Source organism: Spermophilus citellus (assembly GCF_964194105.1).
Source record: "Spermophilus citellus genome assembly, chromosome: 4".
Taxonomy (NCBI): domain Eukaryota; kingdom Metazoa; phylum Chordata; class Mammalia; order Rodentia; family Sciuridae; genus Spermophilus; species Spermophilus citellus.
Genome location: NC_138185.1, coordinates 157,471,335 through 157,493,110, shown reverse-complemented (window position 1 = coordinate 157,493,110; position 21,776 = coordinate 157,471,335). Strand labels below are relative to the sequence as shown.

The 21,776-nt window shown below is 36.6% G+C and overlaps 1 protein-coding gene across 2 annotated transcripts in view; it reads right to left on the bottom strand.

The window, feature by feature from the left end:
- SYT16 (synaptotagmin 16) overlaps positions 1-21,776 on the bottom strand; it is a gene marked incomplete at its 5' end in the record, with an annotated part of 265,502 nt that overhangs the window by 95,327 nt on the left and 148,399 nt on the right. Inside the window, one exon of one of the 2 annotated variants that reach the window (XM_081292275.1) lies at positions 17,069-17,591. The exons of the other annotated variant lie outside the window; for it this stretch is intronic. Within the exon in view, the coding sequence (XP_081148401.1) occupies positions 17,069-17,591 (523 nt within the window). Of the gene's footprint in view, positions 1-17,068; positions 17,592-21,776 lie in introns of those variants that run through there. 2 annotated transcript variants of the gene reach the window in all.

The following is a 21,776-nucleotide window of genomic DNA, read 5'->3' as shown; positions in this document are numbered from 1 at the left end:
ATACTTCAAAAAATTATGATCTAAGAACACAACGTACATAAAATATCTAGCACATATTTAAGGTTATAATTTATTGAATACCTATCACAGTCGCCTTTATTATTACTGATATTAGCAATTGAGAAGTCCCTTATCTAGAGTGATCTACTAAATCAATAAGAACTCTTGGCAAGGTCTCTCATCTTGGAGACTTTCCAAGAGAAAGCACAGGCCAGTGGTGAATTTTCCTGCAAAGCCTGCCTTCCCTTTACACTTTTTACAATTTCAAAATCAATTTGGGGCCATGGATTTAGCTTCTAACCAAAGTCTTCTTCAGAATCATTCCTGGATATAATCCTAGTGGGATGTCCAAAATAAAGTAGCAGTTGCCTATTAAGATAAAAATACCATGTTCTCCATTTTAAAAAGAAATACATAAGAGCAAATAACTAATACAAAGGCATTTAAGTCACTTCCACCTTTAATGCCATTTCACTATTTAAATGGCCAATCTAGAACATGTGCAGACCACCCCTCCCCTTTGATGGGATTTGTGATTGGCTTCTAATCAGTAGAGCATCGCACAACTATACTACATAATATGAGATTCCTTTTGCTATCAGACTTTAGCTTAATGAAGTAAGTGACCATCTTGCAGAAGGAAGTATCAGTGGCCTCTAGGTACTGCAAGCAGCCTCCAGGAGTTGAAGGTGGCCTCCAACCAAAAGTCAGCAAGCAACTAGAGCCCTCAGTCTATATCTGCAAGAAAATCAATTCTTCTGATAACCTGAGAGATCTTGGAAGTGGATTTTTTCCCCCAGTCAAACCTCCAGATAAGAATGCCGCCCAGCTGTACCTTGACTATAGCCTCATGAAACCTGAACAAAAGTTTCAGTTAACATATGCCTGGACTCCTAATACCCAAAAACTGCAAAACAAATGTGCATTTTTTTAAGGCATTACATTTGTGGTAACGTGTTATGCAGCCATAGATACAGTTACCCCAGTCAAAAAATATTAGCTAGGGAGATATTCTAACATTCAGGGAGAGAAGCTATGATCTAAATCAGCAGTGACAGCAGATGCATGGCATCAAATGAAATATGCTTTACCAGATTATTGGCAGACACACATCCATAAGCATACAGAAGCAGGTGTTTCAGGCACCTATGGTGACATGGCATATGTGATAACACAAGAAATCCAGGCTTGTCCTTGAAACAGGATTGTAATCAACATTCAGTGCAAAAGCAGTTGAGATATCCAAGAAAGGCTGCTCCTCTAACACAGCTGTTGTTTTCTGCCATCAACATCTATTCTTCCAACTTCTGAAATCCTGATTTTCTTCTAGTAAACTACCTTTCCTCTACTCTCAACCCAAGTTAAGAAATGTAATATAACTTGGATCTGGCCAATCAGTTCATTCTATTTCCCTGACTTCAGTGATTGCTAATGTTTGTCACATAATTCAAAGTCAAACCAAGTAAATTAACACAAAATCCATGATTTGTGATTTATTTTTAATAGACACAAAGTACATATATTTTTCTCCAATGTAGTTTAACCTTAAGAGGATATAAACCTGGAGCATCCAACAGCCTTCTCACTATGCGTGGAGCTTGAGAATGGAGCCAACTCAAATGGAAGGAGGGGGTATGAGACTGGGGATAAATGGAAAGAAACCAGGTCCCAAAGATACCATATGAACTTCTAGGTAAAATTTCCATGAGACCACATTTGCTCCTAGATTTATCAATGACTTAAAAGGTCACCCCCTTCTTCGTCTTTGCTTATAAGAAACTGAGAAATTTCAATAAAATTTGAGTTCAGTTCAGTTGTGCAAATAGTATAGTTCTGGGGACAGAAGCAATAGTGCCCCGGTGCCATTTTATGGCTAAGTATCGAGGATAAGAAACAGTGGCTCAGGCAAAAACTGGTCTAGCAGAGACTGTTGTGGTTTAGATCTTGATTGTCTCCCAAAGGCTCAAGAGTTAAAGGTGTGGATCTCAGTTCAGCAATGTTCAGAGGTAGGCTTTTGAGAAGTGAATGGATCAGGAGGGCTCTGATCTTATCAGTGGATGAATCTATCAATAGTGTGATAACTTGATAGCATTACTGAAAAAGAATGGAACTGAAGGAGGTGAGGCCCAGTCAAAGGAAATGGGTCACTGGGGGTGTGCCTTGGAAGGGGATATCTTGTTCCCAGCTCCTTATCTGCTCTCTATTTCTGTTTCCTGGCTGTCATGAAGTTGGCACTTTCCTCTATCCCAGTTTTTCCATAACGTCCTGCCTCATCTCAGGTCCAAAGCAATGGACAGAAACTGTAGGCCTTTAAGTTGTTTTTTCCTCAGGTATTTTGTCTCATGACTAAAATCTGATTAATGAAGACTCCAACAAGAATAACTGCTTATTGTGATAGATCTAAAAACTGGAGAACAATTTATCAACTTATAGTAGCTAGGCTTAGTAGTGGCTGCTTTTTGCAGGATCAAAAACAATAAAACTAGGTAGTCCTAGAAAAACTTGAAATATTGGAAAAAAAATTGAGTTTTGAAATAGGCTCTGATGTTACAGATTGAGAAGATAATGCTTACAGTTTCAGCTTCATAATTGTTCTCTTCCCCCCACCCCAGAAACTTCCTCTGGAACTCGGAAGAAGAGCTTCACAGAGATAAGGCCTCAGACATCTAAGAAGGGGACACTGGCTGTCTTGCCCTCTTATCTGTGCTGGGCTTTCAACGAGGTTGGTTCTTGAATGCTGAAAGAAGTTGAAGACTAGCTCCTGATCTATCAGCAGCAGCCAGGTGATGCCCCTCCTCAGATGTCTGTGCTTTACATCTGTAGGGATTCACCTCACCTCTTAGTTCTAAGAGCTCATGATAACCCCGACTGCTTTCTCAGCCCTGAAATGCTGAAAGAAGCTGGAGACCAGCACCCAAACTTCTGATAGCAGCATGAAGGGCTATGCTGGGGTGCCAAGAATAGGGGCAATGAGTAAAACAGGATGTCACTCTTCTCTCCTTTGTCTTTCAACATCCCTTTACTGTTCTGTTTTTTTTTTTTTTTTTTTTTTTTGGCACAACAAAGGAGAATGCCCTTTCACAAAGGAAAACTCTCATTGGCAGAATTCTATTTCCAAAATCCACATCAGGACATAGAAGAATGAATGTGGGCTGAGAGGTTACCATCACTGATCCTAATGCATTTCTCCCATTTGATTTTCTCAGGAGAAAAGTCAAATTGGCAAATAAAATGGTAGAGTGGTTGACTCCTATGTTTGTTAGGTTTCTGTTACTGGAACGAATACATGAAATAATCAACTTATAAAGAGAAAGTTTATTTTGAATCACAGTTTTAGAGGTTTCAGTTCATGGTTGTCTGGCCCCAGTGGTTTGGAGCCTGTGGTGAGGAGTGATATAACGGTGAGGAACCTATGGCAGGCAGAGCAAACTTGCTTATCTCATGGAGGATCAGAAAAAGAGGAAGAAGAAAAGGGCTTGATCTGACTATCCCCTTCAATGACCTAAGACCTCCCACTAGATCCCACCTCTACTACCTCCCAAGAGTGCCAAGCAAGGGAACACGCTTTTAACACACAGGTACCTTTGAGGAACATTCCAGATCCAAACTACAGCAACTCCTGAATATATTGTTGCTAGTTTCCCCATATAAACTAAGATTTTATAAGTTTAATCTTATAAACTTAGATGAAATTTCTTTATAATATTTTTAATATATCCTGTATGTATCTTTCTGGGTAAGTGGGTTTATAACTTTCATTAAAGTTTAAAAGGGACCTCTAACCCCCTAATAGTTGGTGTCACTGTCTCATGTTCTCAGTAATGTATTAATCATTTAAATTTGCTATGGAAAACATAGACAAGTTCTAGTAGTTAAATTCTTTTAAATGCTTTAAATATACTATTGATTGTTAGTCTCTTGGCTACAAAGGAAAAGAATCAATTTGAACTATCTCAAGAAAAAGCAGAGGAAGGAAAGGAAATTTATAAAAAGAACTTCAACCAGGGATGACAATGACCTAGTTTAAGAAAGAGACTTGAAATAGGACTTTCTTCATATACTCCATGTAAACAAACTCTATTATATATGTTCAAAGGGATAGATATGTTACACAATTATGTGTAATAGTGAAAATTTAGAGATAAATATTTATCAAAATAAGAGTGGATAAATGGGATGTTTATTAATACAGTCCAGTACTAAGTAGTTAACATCAACCAAATCTGCATAACATTGTATAACATTAAGTGGTTAAAAAAAAACAAACAAGTTGCAGAATACAATGTCCCATCTTATATCATTAATATAAAGTTTTAAAACATGCAAAATTGTGTTCAGTGTAGTTTATATATACATATGTTACAAGCAAAAGAACGAAAACATAATGAGAATCATAACCCCCAAATAGATTTTATTTACCCCTAGTGAGTAATGAAGAGAAAGACCCAGGGGACCTCAATTCTGTCTGTCCTCAATGGCTTCTTTAAAATAAATCTGAATTTAAAATGTTAAGATTTAGCAAAGTTGAAGAGCAGGTTTTGGACTACATATGTGAATTACTCTATTTTTTTTTCTAGGTTTTTGAAATATTTCATGAACTTAAAAGCTAAGAAATATAAATGGTACTCAAAACTCCATTAGCAATGACCTAGACCTCCCCCTGGCATGATTAACAGGAGGGCAAAGAAAAGAAAAACTTAAATCACATTTCAGAAACTCTTCCCATTATAAGACTCCTTTTCAGAAACAAGACTCTCCCTCCTCAGGAGTGGATTTAAAGGGGTGCCAGGCAAACAAAAAGGGGATTTACAAAGGACAACGGAAGAGGAGAGGATAATATCTCCATGGTATTTAAAAATAAATAAATAACACACAAACACACAGGTAAAAACTGTCCTTAGCAAGAAGAAACAAGATAAATAAGAAAGGTCTGATTAAGTTTGTGGCTCCTACCTAGCTCATTCCCTCCCCTCTTTTAGGCTGGATAATTGAAATGCTTTCCCTGGCTATATTACTTTCTCAAGGGCAAGGAAAACTTCTGAGCTTTTCTTTTCTTTCTTTTTTTAAATATCAAGTGATTCCATTATTAAAGACTAATTTCCAATCTCTTGGGAATTGTTAAAATGGGATTTAAGCTTATTTAGAGTATAACTGCCTAATTCTTCTAATCCATTCCTAATGATGGCAAGAATGGAAAATATAAAAAGGACTTTATTTTCTCATTTTAAAGTTGTCCTTTAAAATGTCCCAGTATTCTATCATAATAACACAAAGGAGTTAAGGTAAACATTGAATCCAGACTGATCATTTTCATAATGCATCTTTTCATTTCTGTCCATATAAAATTTTGCTACATCCCTAAAATTTTCTCTAAAAAAAGCACCCAAAATTGAAAAGTCAGTAACAATGGCAATAATAATATCCTTGCCTTAAATGTCAAGGATCTGAAAAGTATATGTCAACTTCTTACATATTCCTTAATTCCTTTTCTTTTCCAAAGCATGTAATCAAAATATCAAGGAAATTAAGTTTATGAGGCTTTTAGAAAACAGATTCTGAAACTGTATCAGAATATTAAAGCGTTTTCCCTAAACAATTCTGAATAACCAAGGGAAATGATTGCAAATGCAATCAAATCAAAACTAATAAATGAAAATAAATTTAACTAGGGATAGGCTCACTCTTAGAGCACTCATGCAATGAGAAAGCAAAGATCTAGGTTTGCAAAGGAATGAAAGTCAGGAAGCAGCATTTCCCACACTGTAACATGCCCTATAGAATTTTTTAAAAGCCTGCATGATTTATGGATCAACTGCATTATATTGTCTGATACCATGTAGTCTCAACTACCACCAGCGATCCCAAGAATATCGACAAAACAATATACCTGAAATCTATAAAGCAACTAAGAGCACCGTAGGGTTTTCCTTTCCATGTGACATTAGCCTCACAGAGTAACCTGGTTGAAAAGCCAAATTGCATCACCCCAATTTCAAAACCTGCTGTTCTACTTCTTAAATACATTCCATCTAGCCAAAGATTGTTTCTCAAGTTCTATATGCCAATGTACTTGAAACACATTAATTCCATTAGCAGGCTATTTCAGGAAATAGTGAGCATATTTCTTGGAAACAAATATATGTGGTTAAAAAACAGCCTCAAAAAAAGAAATAAAGAAAGAAAAAGAAAAAGTCTGAGGTGAAAATCTGCAAACAAAGATTATTTTAAAAAGCAATTAGAATTCCTTCCCATACCATATCAAAGGTGTCATAGCTACTTATCTACTGAGAAGTCAGTGTTTCGGATTCGGGTCTTTAAACCAAAAAGCCTATCTTGGGATGGCACTATAAGTAGTCTCTGCCTCTTAATCATCGGCAACTGCTAAATGAAGTGTATCTATTTTCTCTGTTACATTACTATTGGCAACCAGGTCCTCAGTAAGTGCCCAGAAATGTTTCCATGGTTACAAAAAGCATTCAGCATCCCTCTTGTTTTGGGCCAATTTAGCTTAAAATCTATTGTGGAGAAAAATATGGCACATTAAGGAACATAAAATCAAGATACAAACGTTATGAAAAGAATTCAAGATTAAATGGGAAAAGCAGGCTTGACAAGGCTTTTTAAAAAGTGCACATAAATCACTGATTAAAATGCTGCCTCTCCCTCATGTATCTCCAAATTCTTCTCTTTAATAGACTGCAAAGCAATCCACATAGAAGGCCTGTATTACCCATTGGTATAAAGGAGGGAAATGAGTGCATGAGGATTCTCTAAGACTGTTAACTTGCAGTTGAAATAATTTTTTAAAAAATTTAAGAACCCCACCGGTGTTTTAACATCCATACAGCTGAGAGTCCAGTCACATATCCTAGTCTCGAAAGGGCCCCCAGGGAGTTCAGATATTTTGACGAAAGAGAGGAACAAGAGCTTTTGTTCAATGGCTATAAGGCATTTGGAGTGAATTAGTGGGCTATTTCACATCAGGGAGAGAGAGAGAAATGGAAGCTCCCTAGAGGCAACTTAGTAAAGCTCCTCGATCCATAAAGCTGTGAGCGGACTGGGCCAATGAGACGGTCTCATTCTAACCTTTGATGCAATCCCAATTCCCACTGCCACCAAAGAGCCAGGGCATTAAAAACATTGTTGCTTCCTCTGGAACAGATTAAACAAATGATATAAGTTTTTGAATAGTCAGAGGGAGAGGCCTATGGCTTTTCTCATGTATACTTGTCAGTTCCCACGGTGTTCTGTGTGCGGCAGGTGGCCAGTGCATATTTGATAAAGGAAGGCTATAACACAATGCCTCAAAAAAATGTCCCTCCCCACATCTCCCTCACATGCATGCTACCTTCACCGTTTTCTATTGCATTTATTGTCTCTGTGAAATTGAAAGAGATGGGTGGGATTTAGAGTCATGATATTGTTAAGAACTAATGTGAAGACTCTCATTTCTAGGAAGATAAAGTAAATATAACATTTCCTTATTCCACTCCATAAGCACCAAAAACTCTAACATCATACATAAAATGAAGGAAAGAAGATAGAAAGGTGCAGAGAGAAAGGTAGACCAGCTAGCACCTTGATGCTTGAAGAACAAGATGGTGGTGAGTTCCCTGGATTCTTTACCTCATGTAGCCCAGACTTGCAGCTGGCAGTGCCCAAATTCCTGTGGATACAAACAAAAGAAGCCTCAAGAAAAGCTTATTCTTCTCCCCCAAAGAACTGGTAAAGGTGCAGTCTAGCAAGGCAGAACATTTTTATACAGCAACTGCTCTAGTCTAGCCAAAGACCACAGAAAACTATGGCCCCTCACCCACAACCACAGAAATCACAAAGGGGGCCTAAGCATCCACCCTTGCACATTTGTAATGAGGTTCCCAGGACCTTCCCTGGGGATGCAGAAGAAGGCCAAGTAGGAACCAGAATTTCTATCCTCATGGCCAATAATAAGCATCCTCCCTCCCAGGAGTGTCAGCAGAGACCAAGTTGGGAGCTGAGTCTTCCAACCCCACCTGGAAGTAATGAGTCACCCCTCCATCCCAACCTAGGTGGTGTCTGGGGAGGTCTAGTGGAGACCTGAGACTTTTATTAGGTTGCACCCACCTCAGAGTCAGTGGAAACCACATGAGGGTATAAAACTAACCCTCTTTTAATAAGAAACACACCCTTCAAGAGTCAAGCCAGCTAAGAGGGAACCTGGACCTACCCCCCACCTAGCAGTAACAAGGTGATACTCTATCGCATGCTAGAGCCATGTCAAAATATTTTTTCTGAGATGCTGTTTTGGTGGAGCAATGACAAAATAATGACATCTATTGTTCTTCATTAGGTTCATATTGTTCTAAACCGGTTTCTTCTTACAAGCTATGATATTAACTCCTAATCCTATATTCTTCCCTTAAATTTAGTCTCCAACTGATGCTAGAGTTATTCTTCTAAAACACAGCCTTTTGGTATCACTGTTCATTAAAAGACTTTTTTGAGATTATCAGCTGCTTATAGGATAAAGGGTAAACTCTATCACAGAAAACAAATACCTTTTCAACTGCAGCCTGAGCTCCAGCTTCATGGCACGTCCCTAGTCCACATGTCAGCATTCATGCCATTTCCTCCCACTGGAATGTCTTTCTCCCTCTATTCATGTATTACATTCTGACTCATCCTCACAGTGTGCATTCCCATGGAATCTGCTCTGTGGAACTTTACCTGGCACCTCAGGGTAAAATTATCTCAAAAGTTGCCATATACCAATTGCAACTTTCCACAAACCCTTTAATAGAACTAGCTACTTGTATCTCTTATACATTACAGAGCTCGTTAATGGAATGTCAATATCTTATTTATTCCTTTATCCCTCAGTCCTAATTTACATTCTACCTAATTTAATAAGAATGTTCCATTCAATTCAATTCAGTTTAAGAGTGTAAAAGTACATAAGTTCTAAATTCCAGCTTCCACTTGAGATATAGAAAATTGGAAATAATGTACCCCCTCTTTAAACAACAGCAAAATCTAGATCATTTGTAAAATGACAAACCTGTTGGAAATGCAAGGCCATAAAGCAACCAAATAATCCCCAAATTAAAAAGAGACAACTATTTTCAGAAGGATACAAATACTTGCTTGCTCAGACAGATGCTGGTATCATACAGGCTCATCAGAAAATTTAAGCTCATATTTTCAGGTAATCTCTAATGGTCAAATAACCCATGGGAATAACAAACTCACTCAAGGGAAGTTCAAAGCTACTTGGACTCTCTTCTTCACAGAACTCACGAGGGTTTCACAAGAAGATTGGGGGCAGGACCAGAGTAGAGGAAGCTATTCTCATGGTTTAGTCATGAGGAGGGGGAAAAATATATATACTGTAAGAAAAAGAAAAGTGCCACTAAGATTCTTCTCTCCTATTTCCACTATGGAACAAAAGCTGTTGAGAGCCACAGTCAAAGGGGCCCCAGCAAACTTCCAGCTGCCGGCTGATGATTGGCTTACAACGGCCCCAGCAACATCTAGCTGATTGGCTCCTCTGTGGTGATGCTCATTGGAGTTGCTCATTGAGCTGTTTCCCCGCCCTTTCAGACTGCCAGCTGATGATTGGCTCACAGTGGCCCCAGCAACATCTAGCTGATTGGTTCCTCTGCAGTGATGCTCATTGGGCTGTTTCCCTGCCCTTTCAGACCACGGAGCTGCTCATTGGGGGACTTCTTTGGCTCTGCCCATGTGACCCAGCCAATCGGCCTCAAGAGCAGGATTGTGGGAGGTAGAGAGGCTGGTGGTTTGGGGGAGAGGCTGGTGGGAAGCCAGTGGTGGCAGTTGGGGTCTGAGGGTTTTTCCTAAGGAGCTGTTTTGTTTGGTGTGTGTGGTTCTAAAAATAAAGTTCGTTTCTTTTGACAAGTGGCTCCTGAATTGTGCCCAGCCAGACTGCGGCAAAAGCTTTAAGCCACTTTGGAAAGGACAACAAATCCTTTTGTCCTCAGATCACAGGCAAAGGCACATTAAGGTGGATAAGGAGAACACAATGAAAACTTCTGCGGATGAAGGGGCAGGAAGAAGTCCTGAGGATCAATCCCTTAGACATCCTCTACCTATGGGAGAGGGAAGAATTACTGAGAAGGCCCTAATCCAAAAACACAAGAACATAGCCCCTGCCTAAGGCTGAGGCTGCCCCAGAACAGCAGAAAATGCATCCCTAGCCCAACCACATCACACTACCAAACAGTAAGTAACAAGTAACAGTAGGCTCCTCCTGGGAAAAAGTGAAAGCCTAAAAATAGAAAGCCCCTCTGAGACACAGGCAAGGACAAAGCTGAAGGTGGAGCCACCTTTGAGGAAACTCTACAGCAAACAGGCCTCCACTCTAAAGGCAGTGTCATAATAGAAGAATTTAAAACCTGTACTGCACTCAGGATAACAATAACAACAAAACCAAACACAACTCACATTCGGACTACATTAAGTCAACCCACTCACACTAAATGCCCAGTGTTAGGAAATGCTGGCCTGTATCCAGGCTGAGATACTACATACCTTCCCTACACATGAATTGGAATACCAGAAGGAAGAGCAAGACAGAATGGGATAAAGAGATATTTAAAAAGATTATAACCAAAAATTGTCAAAAGGGCTTTTTCACTAAATTGATATACCCAACAGAATTAGAAAACAAAAACAAATACTAGAACATATGCATATACTCATATGCAAGCTTGTGCACACACACGTATGTATACCCCATAAATAAGCTGCTAAAAATCAAAAATGAAAACAAAACTCTGCAGTGAACAAAGATATATTATAGGCAAAGAAATAAAGATAAGAATTATAGCAGACATGAAAATTATGCAAGCCACAAAACAGTATAATAGCCATCTTTTCTTGGGGGGTGGGGGGCAGTACTAGGGATTGATCTCAGGGACACTTAGCCACTGAGCCACATCCCCAGCCCTATTTTGTATTTTATTTAGAGACGGAGTCTCAGTGAGTTGCTTAGTGCCTCGCTTTTGCTGAGGCTGGCTTTGAATTCTCATGATCCTCTGATCTTCTCACCTCAGCCTCTAAAGCCTCTGGGATTAGAGGTGTGCGCCACCACACCCAGCTATAATAGCAATCTTAAAGTCCTGGAAGAAAATAACTATAAACCAGAAATCTATGCTGAGCTAAATGGTTTTTAAATAAATAAGAAATATTTTCAAACAAAATCTGAGATAATTCAATACAAGCATATATATAAGAAATGTTAAAATGAAGACATCTTCAAGTTGAATAAATGAAGATAAATAAATAAAAAACTGTCAAAGCTTGTTTAAAAGTAAATGACAAATATATTTTTTAAAAAATCAAGATAATTTAGTAGAGGCATATAAATGTGCTACAAAAGTCAAATAAAAATGCTTCAATTATATAAATAAATATAAAGATGTTTTCTTACTTTCATCATTCTAAGATATAAAAAAAATATCCCAAAGCAAAACAGCATCAATGTATTGTATGTTTGCTGAATGTGTACAGGAAAAACATCTGGCATAATTGCAACAAATTACAACAGGAAGAATCTAGAGCACACTCTTGAAGCATCTTCATACTAGTTTGAAATAGCGCATTATTTCAGGATAGATTTTGCTTCAACCAGAGATATGAAAAATTGTGTTCAATATGTGTAATAAGAATTGTAATGTACTCCACTGTCATATATAAATAAAAAATAAGTAAAATTTAAAAATAAAAAAAGAAATCCTATGATGATCATTACACAGACTTAAATGAGCCTGAGTAGACATGAAATTGAATTATAAAAACCCCAAATCCAAAAGAAAGCAGAAAAAATTCAGATGAAAGATACAAAGAAGAGATGGAATAAAAGGAAAATAATCTAGCAAGATGGCAGATTTTAATTTAATAATATCAATACATACAGTTAAAACACATCAATTAAAAATGAAAGATTGTCATCTTGAATTAAAAAGTGAGACTTAATTCTATGCTATACACATAGTATCCACCATAAATGTAAAATAGGTATAAGTCAAATAGTGGAAAAGAACACACTATAAACACACTGATCAAAGCAAAGTAGGGCAGCCTCACTGACATAAAAGTACTTTAGGACAAGAAATATTAAAAGATAAAATGGTACATCTCAAAGTAACAAAGATATCAATTCACCAAGAAGATATATTTTTCTAAAATGTGTATATTTAACAAGAAAGATTCAAACTACAAGAAGCAAAAACTAACAGAAATGAAAAATGGAAATAGCCAAATCCACTTGTAGAGTTCAAGACTTGCATACTACTCTCAGTAACCAATTGAATGAAATCAAAAGGCAAAAAAGAAAAATTTATGAAAACAAAAACCAATTCCTTAGAAAATAGTTAGACCATCTCTACTAGACAGATCCCCAAACAAAAATCCAGTATCAAGAAAAAAAGAGAGAACCACACTATAAATACCATAAACATTAAGAGAGTAGTAAGAAATTTTGCAGAGGATAATGAGAGTTTAGGTGAGACTGTATGGGGATGCTCTGACAGGGTAGAGTGTAAACGTGATGGTGCTGGGAAAGATAAGTAGGTAAGTCCATGAAGCCATGGTGCAGAGGTTTTAGAGAGAGATAAAAAGAGAATTGGCATAGAGAGCAAATAGATTTATAAGAAACTATGGAATTTAGGTTCAAGTCATATAATATGCTAAATGATAAATAGTGACTTTGATGGTGACTGTTGTGAACAGCCAGAAGCAATGGATTCACTTAAGTATCTTTAGAAAAATAGGGCCATAAAACTATGATCTGGAATGTTTTATTGATAGTGTTTGCTTTGGGGTCTCTGCACTTTGTACTGCATAAAGTAATTTTTCAGTAATACTGTTTCCTCTGATTTCTTGAGACAGCATTACCAAGAGGAGAGGGGCTGTGCCCTGAGGTGGGGCAAGGAGACTGATGCCTCGGTTTCGCTACAGAAATCCTCACTTGCACTGTTTTATGTCTAATAGATAGGCTAAAATTCATCTATTGAGGATGCAGCATGCTTACCTGGAATTCAACATCATGCCAATAGTAGATTCCCAGTGCTATAACCTATTCACTCCTTTTATTAGATCTACAGTGTCTAATATTGCTATGCACAAGTAATTTTCTCTCTCTCTCTCTCTCTCTCTCTCTCTCTCTCTCTCTCTGTCTCTGTCTCTCTTGTGTATCCAGCTGATGTTGGAAACTAAAACAACAGTCTGTATTACAATATGCTTCTTTTTTAATTTATTTTTTATTTTTTATTCTAATTTGTTATATATGACAGCAGAATTCATTACAATTCATATTACACATATAAAGCACATTTTTCATATCTCTGGTTTTATACAAAGTATATTCACACCATTCATGTCTTCATACATGTAGTTAGGATAATGATACCATCACATTCCACCATCTTTTGTACCCCCATGCCCCCTCCCTTCCCCTTCCTCCCCTTTGCCCTATCTAGAGTTCGTCTAATCCTCCCATGCTCCCCCTCCCAACCCCCACTATGAATCAGCCACATTATATCAGAGAAGATATTCGACATTTGGTTTTTTGGAATTGGCTAACTTCACTTAGCATTATATTCTCCAACTCCATCCATTTACCTGCAAATGCCATGCAACCAATACCTAAACAGAACATGGTTATGAGGATGAAGGATGGCACACTTATGAAGTCATAGTGTGCCAAACATTATGGCAAAGACAAAGAATAGAGGGAAAACAGAGTATATCCTTAACAGGTTTATGATAAAAGTTTGGCTCTATCTAATCAGATTTGAAGGGAACTAACAACTAACTTAAGAAAAACACAAAAAAATTTATTCAACTTAATTTATAGACTAGAATACAACATGTATACAAATATATATATCTCCAGATTCTGTAAGAATGCCATGTATCTTTAATTATTCAGTAATTATGTTTAAAACTTAAAATAAAACAAACCCCATTAAACTAAAAAAAAAAAAAAAAAAGAAAGAGGGTAGTAAGGAAGTAGTATGCTCATAGAGGAAACAAACAAAACTCTTGAAAAGCACTTAGAAAAAAGCCAAATAACTCAGATAATCTTATATTTATTAAAGAAATTGAATTTGCATTTCAAAACTTTCCCATGAAGAAAATTTGAAGCTCAAAGGTCTTTACTGAAAAATTCTAGGAGTGGACAAAAGACACCATTTCATAACTTGTATAATTTTCATGTGAGAAGTCTACTGTAATTCTTCTTTTTTTTGCAAGCCTTAAAAAGTAATAATTCTCAGGCTGGAGCTGTAGCTCAATGGTAGAGCGCTTGCCTCGCATGTGTGAAGCACTGGGTTCGATTCTCAGCACCACATAAAAATAAATAAATAAAATAAAGATATTGTGTCCATCTATAACTAAAAAAAATTTAAATAATAACTTTCAACAATTTTATCTGAATTATAGGAAAGGTAAATACTTCACAACCCATTTTATATAGTCAGCATTATACAGATACCAAATCAGACAAAGAAATAGGAAGAAGACTACAAATCAATATCCCTAATGAAAATAGATGAAAAAGTTCTCAACAAAACACTAGCAAAACAATTTCAGAAATAAATGAGAATAATAATATACCAAGACCAAGTGGATTTTATCCAAGCTGTACTAGGCTGGTTCAACATTCAAAAATTAATCAATGTAATTCATCTCAACATATTAAATAAGAAAAATCATGTGATCATCCCCAAAGATGAAAAACAACATTTAACAGAATTCAACATTCTTTTTTGATTAAAAGCTCTCAGCAAGCTAGATCAGAATGGAACTTCAACATACAACAAACAGCTACAGAAACATAACCACTAAGTTATAAAAGACTGAGAGCTTTTACACCCAGTTTAATATCAAAGCAGGAATATAAATCTTACCACATCTTACCACTCTTTTTTTATTTGTTCTTTTTAAATATACATGACAGTAGTTATCATTCTTTTTTACATGATAACAGAGGCCCTATTAAAAGTAATTGTGCAAGAAAAAGAAATAATAGATAATAATTTTGGAAAAGAAATAAAACTGGAGATTCCCAAATATCCCTCAACTGATGCAACAAAATTTATCTAAAGAAATACTACACAGCAATTAAAAGGGCAAACTATTAAAATACACAATAACATGGATGAATCTCATCTGTATTATAATAAGTGAAAGAAGCCAGATTTTCAAGGCTGTAGACAGTATAATTCCATTATATGATGCTCTGGAAAATATAAAAAAGATGGAGATAAAAATGTCCCCAGCATTTGTCAGGGGCTGGAGGTAGGGGAAAAGATTGACAACAAAAAGATGTGGGTAAAGAATTTGAGCTAATAAAACTGTTTTATACCTTCAATGTGGTAATGGTTACAAGACTATTTTTCAAAAATCACAGAACCGTACAATAAAGATGAATTTATAATGTGTAAATTATTATCCTTTTAAAAGAAAAAGTGTGTTTATATGTAAATTCTAAAATCAGACTGCCTAAACTCTGCAGCTTCCTAAGTGTGAATCTTGTTTCAAATTCTCTAACTGTCCCTTTTCTCAACTATAAAGTGAGAAAAACAGCAGTATGTTCCTTTTAGCATTGTTAGCTTTCCATGTCATTATTCCATCATTAGTCTTTAGCTGATGTCCTACTACATACCTAACACTATGCTCACAGCTAAGAATACAGAGACAAATTAGGGCAAGGTTCTTGCCTTTAGGATTACAATTTAGTGAATAAATAACTCCTAAATGGATAAATAAACAAGTTAATTTCCTGCTATTAGATTACATTTAAAAATTTACAAAACCAGTGTTAAGTATTTTTGAGTCACATTAATTTCAAATACTTTCAACTTGGGCAAGAATTTTTGAAAATATGAACAGAAATTCAACTCAACTCTAAGAAATTCTACTGCTTGTCCAAATACTTCTAGATGAATCGCTACAGATAATTTAAAAAGACTCAAAATTGCAAGACTTTAGATTATTAGATTCAGAAAGAATATCAGACTACCTCATTTTTACCAGTTCATTCTAGGATTTCATTCTTTAATCTGAGTGAGGGTATCAAAAAAGCATTATAATAGGAATATGAAATTATGCTTCCTTCTATAACACTTCCTGTATTTGGACAAGATACTTTTCTATAAAGATAAAGCTAAGAGGAACACTGAAAAAGGATGAAAAGACTAGTAGATATCCTTGAAAAATATGCTCCCTCCAATAAGAAAGGAATAATGGATTTTATATATGCTATTAATTACTTACTAATCTGTGTGAGCTACACATTATAAACACATCCCAACCCCCTTCTATGCATATCATTGCATCTGTCCTTAACCCAGTAGAATGTCCTTACTTCAGGTTAGAGTATTAGAAGCATAAGAAATTCCTGCTGGAACTGAGGACAGCTACTTTCACAGAGTTAATTAGATTGTTATCATATTCATTATGCATTTATTGAAGGCCCAATAGGCGCTCAGCTCTGACAGCATGAAGCTTCATAGGCAGCATTTATTAAATGTGCCCTTATAGCGCAAGGCTAAAAGAAAAGGAAGCTATTCCTATTTCAAAGATTTCCTATCTACTGTCATCTCACATCACATCTCAATGAAACACTGTGAGAAGTGTTCTTGGAGTGTTATCAACTAAAAATTCTGCAACAAGTATGGCTTTTTGCACAGGATTTCACACTGAATAATATAGTAACATCTAGAAATTCCTAACCCAGAGGGGAAAAAAAGAACATTTTTAAAGATATTTTTAAAAGCATGACATGTGCACAAGGGGCTTCTCAAATGGAATCCATGGATTCATTTTAAGCATTTCAATTGCTCAGAACTATTGTTTTGCAATATGGAGCTCACAAAATGGATCTTCCAAAGTTTTATGTACTGAAAGGGTTCTTACAGATTTTATCTCTCAGTCAGAAGCCAGAATGAAGTAAGATATAAGAGAGAGAGAAAAATAAAATCAATATAACTGAAAACCAGCCAAAATAAAACAAATAGAAAAGTCCTTTGGAAGAATTTAAAGAAAATGATACTGGCTAGCTTACCTTGCTTTTTTCCATTAACTTTTTCTAAAGTGCCAGGAAGCTGGCTGTCAAAGCTGTGTTGAAGGCCACATCTTTGCTTTTCAAGGTGATGCTCTTCCTCAGCAATAGAAGAAAGCACATGTGAGGCCTTGGGGTCATTCAGGGTCTGATTGGGCCACTGAGATATTATGGAACATGAGTCCTTTGCATGTTGGCTAAGTCCGGGGCTTGAAATTTGGACAGAGTCCTGCAAATCAGTATTACAACATGATAAATGATCCTCTTCATTAAACAAGCCATTCGCATCTTCTTGGCTCCAATCATTGTCTTCTTCTTCATCTTCAAAGAATGTCTCCTGAATCTTAATATCATCTAAGTCCTGGTCTAATGTGTCACTCAATTTAGAGTCTTGTTTGCTTAAATGCACCAGAGGAGCTGATAACGTTTCCCCTGCTTGCTGAAGAGCTTCATAAACTCGGGATATCCAGGAAGAAAAAGACTGGAAGAAGTTCTGGGAATCCTCAGATGCCATGGTCAATACCATGGCCAACTATCTGATGTCTAGAGAGTCCACACGTTCTGTCCTCAGTACTCTGGACTTAATGTGAACTACAGAATAAGCATGATGAAAAATTAAACTGGAGGTCTCTTAATGGTTGTGAATAGTTCACTCTCAAAACTTCTCAGCTGAAACAGAGGAAAGAAATACTTACACCTGTTAAAGTTACAACCTCAGACCCATCACCAAATACCTACAATCAATGTCAAACAGCATTTGGGGATAAAGAAACATCATCCTTGAAATCTCAAGATAGCCAAAAAAAAAAACTGTGAAAGTCTAAACATGGATTGTATCTATGCCTATTCACCTTCACAGAAATGTACAAAGCTTCCATTAGCAGTACTGGGTTCTATTCATGGGAGCTGAGAAAAGTTTATCCCATATAGACCATGCTTATCAGTGTGAAAAGGATAAATGAATCTTTATTAAGAGCCAACTGGGCATGGCATTGCAAAATACAAGAAAAGTTTCATCTACAAACTTGCAGAACCCAGAAAGCTGACTAACAGGCATCTCTGCTTTGTGACACAAAGGTTTATCTTTCAAAAGAAATGTGGTTTTTTTTCTGGAATTAAAAAACTTTAAGCAAATCTTAAAATAAGACTTTACATTTTTATGCAATCTCTAGAAATTACATCTATTCTTGGATGCAATCACTGCAAAACTGAGGGTGGCAAATGGATCACCCAGCTTACTGAAGACATGTCCCGGGCATCTTGTTGCCTTTTGTCTATGTTCCAACCTCCCAAAGGTAGCCCTCTACAACTTGTAAGACTTCAGAAATACACTTCATCCCACAAGACTCATAGTCTGAAGGAAGCAGCAACAGGATATCAACAGAACAACAACACATTATAATGAGCATACAGCAAATACCCATACTTTTGCATGCATACAGACATATATATACATATACATAAGTGCATGCATTATATGTGTATGTATACCTTATTGCTATTAGAGATCAAGATGAAAATCATTAATGACTACAGAGCCTAAATTCAGTACTTGAAATTAGTTACCTCATTTCTTTTATAGCAAGAACTTTTTTTTTTTTTTTTTTTTTTTTTTTTTTTTTATTGGTTGTTCAAAACATTACACAGCTCTTGACATAGCATATTTCTTACATAAGCTTTGAGTGAGTTATGAACTCCCATATTTACCCCCAACGCAGATTTCAAAATCATATCATTTAAATATCCCCATTTTTACAAAATGCCATATTAGTAACTGTTGTATTCTGCTACCTTTCCTGTCCTATACTATCCCCCCTCCCCTCCCCTCCCCTCCCATCCTCTCTATCTACCCCATCCACTGTAGTTTATTTCTCTCCTTATTAATTTTCCCATTCCCCTCACAGCCTCTTATATGTATTTTTGTATAACAATGCGGCTCTCCCTCCATTTCCATGTAATTCCCATTTTCTTTCCCTTTCCCTCCCCCTTCATGTCTCTGTTTATTGCTAGTCTTTTCTTCCTGCTCTTCCTCCCTTCTCTAATCTTAATTGCTCTCATTATATCAAGGAAGTCATTTTGTATTTGTTTTTTAAGGATTGGCTAGCTTCACTAAGCATAATCTGCTCTAGTGCCATCCATTTCCCTGAAAATTCTATGATTTTGTCATTTTTTATTGCTGCATAGTACTCCATTGTGTATAGATGCCACATTTTTTTAATCCATTCATCTATTGAAGGGCATCTGGGTTGGTTCCACAGTCTAGCTATTGTGAATTGTGCTGCTATGAACATCGATGTGGCAGTGTCCCTGTAGCATGCTCTTTTAAGGTCTTCAGGGAATAGTCCGAGAAGGGCAATAGCAGGGTCAAATGGTGGTTCCATTCCCAGCTTTCCCAGGAATCTCCATACTGCTTTCCAAAGTGGCCTAACCAATTTGCAGTCCCACCAGCAATGTACAAGAGTACCCTTTTCCCCACATCCTCTCCAGCATTTGTTGTTGTTTGACTTCATAATGGCTGCCAATCTTGCTGGAGTGAGATGGTATCTTAGTGTGGTTTTGATTTGCATTTCTCTGACTGCTAGAGATGGTGAGCATTTTTTCATGTACTTGTTGATTGATTGTATGTCCTCCTCTGAGAAGTGTCTGTTTAGGTCCTTGGCCCATTTGTTGATTGGGTGATTTGTTATCTTGCTGTCTAATTTTTTGAGTTCTTTATATACTCTGGATATTAGGGCTCTATCTGAAGTGTGAGGAGTAAAAATTTGTTCCCAGGATGTAGGCTCCCTATTTACCTCTCTTATTGTTTCTCTTGCTGAGAAAAAACTTTTTAGTTTCAGTAAGTCCCAATTGTTGATTCTTGTTATTAACTCTTGTGCTATGGGTGTCCTATTAAGGAATTTGGGGCCTGACCCTACAATATGTAGATCGGAGCCAACTTTTTCTTCTATCAGACGCAGAGTCTCTGTTTTGATATCAAGGTCTTTGATCCATTTTGAGTTAATTTTTGTACATGGTGAGAGGAGAGGGTTTAGTTTCATTTTGTTGCATATGGATTTCCAGTTTTCCCAACACCATTTGTTGAAGATGCTATCCTTCCTCCATTGCTTGCTTTTAGCCCCTTTATCAAATATTAGGTAGTTGTAACTTTGTGGGTTAGTCTCTGTGTCCTCTATTCTGTACCATTGGTCCACCCGCCGGTTTTGGTACCAGTACCATGCTGTTTTTGTTACTATTGCTCTGTAATATAATTTGAAGTCTGGTATTGCAATACCGCCTGATTCACTCTTCCTGCTTAGTATTGCTTTTGCTATTCTGGGTCTTTTATTTTTCCATATGAATTTCATGATTGCTTTATCTATTTCTACAAGAAGTGCCATTGGGATTTTGATTGGCATTGCATTAAACCTATAGAGAACTTTTGGTAATATTGCCATTTTGATGATGTTAGTTCTGCCTATCCATGAACAGGGTATATTTTTCCATCTTCTAAGATCCTCTTCTATTTCTTTCTTTAGGGTTCTGTAGTTTTCATTGTATAGGTCTTTCACCTCTCTTGTTAGGTTGATTCCCAAGTATTTTATTGTTTTTGAGGATATTGTGAATGGGGTGTTTTTCCTCATTTCCGTTTCAGAAGTTTTGTCGCTGATATACAGAAATGCCTTTGATTTATGTGTGTTGATTTTATATCCTGCCACTTTGCTGAATTCATTTATTAGTTCTAGTAGTTTTTTTGTAGACCCTTTTGGGTCTTCTAGGTATAGAATCATGTCATCTGCAAATAGTGATAATTTAAGTTCTTCTTTTCCAATTTTTATGCCTTTAATTTCTTTCGTCTGTCTAATTGCTCTGGCCAGTGTTTCTAGAACTATGTTGAACAGAAGTGGTGAGAGCGGGCATCCTTGTCTTGTTCCAGATTTTAGAGGGAATGCCTTCAATTTTTCTCCATTCAGAATGATGCTAGCCTGAGGCTTAGCATAAATAGCTTTTACAATGTTGAGGTAAGTTCCCGTTATCCCTATTTTTTCTAATGTTTTGAACATAAAGGGATGCTGTACTTTGTCAAATGCCTTTTCTGCATCTATTGAGATGATCATATGGTTCTTATCTTTAAGTCTATTTATATGGTGGATAACATTTATTGATTTCCGTATATTGAACCATCCTTGCATCCCAGGGATGAATCCTACTTGATCATGGTGCACTATTTTTTTAATGTGTCTTTGTATCCGATTTGCCATTATTTTATTGAGGATTTTTGCATCTAGGTTCATCAGAGATATTGGTCTGTAGTTTTCTTTCTTTGAGGTGTCTTTGTCTGGTTTCGGAATCAGGGTGATGTTTGCCTCATAGAATGAGTTTGGAAGAGCTCCCTCTTTTTCTATTTCCTGGAATAACTTGAAAAGTATTGGTATTAATTCTTCTTTAAAGGTTTTGTAAAACTCCGCTGTATACCCATCCGGTCCTGGGCTTTTCTTGGTTGGTAGTCTTTTGATGGCTTCTTCAATTTCATCCATTGATATTGGTCTGTTCAAATTGTGTGTATCTTCCTGACTCAGTTTGGGCAAATCATATGTCTTAAGAAATTTATCGATGTCCTCACTATCCTCACTTTTATAGGAATATAGGTTTTCAAAATAATTTCTAATTATCTTCTGTATTTCTGTAGCATCTGTTGTGATATTGCCTTTTTCATCCCGTATGTTAGTGATTT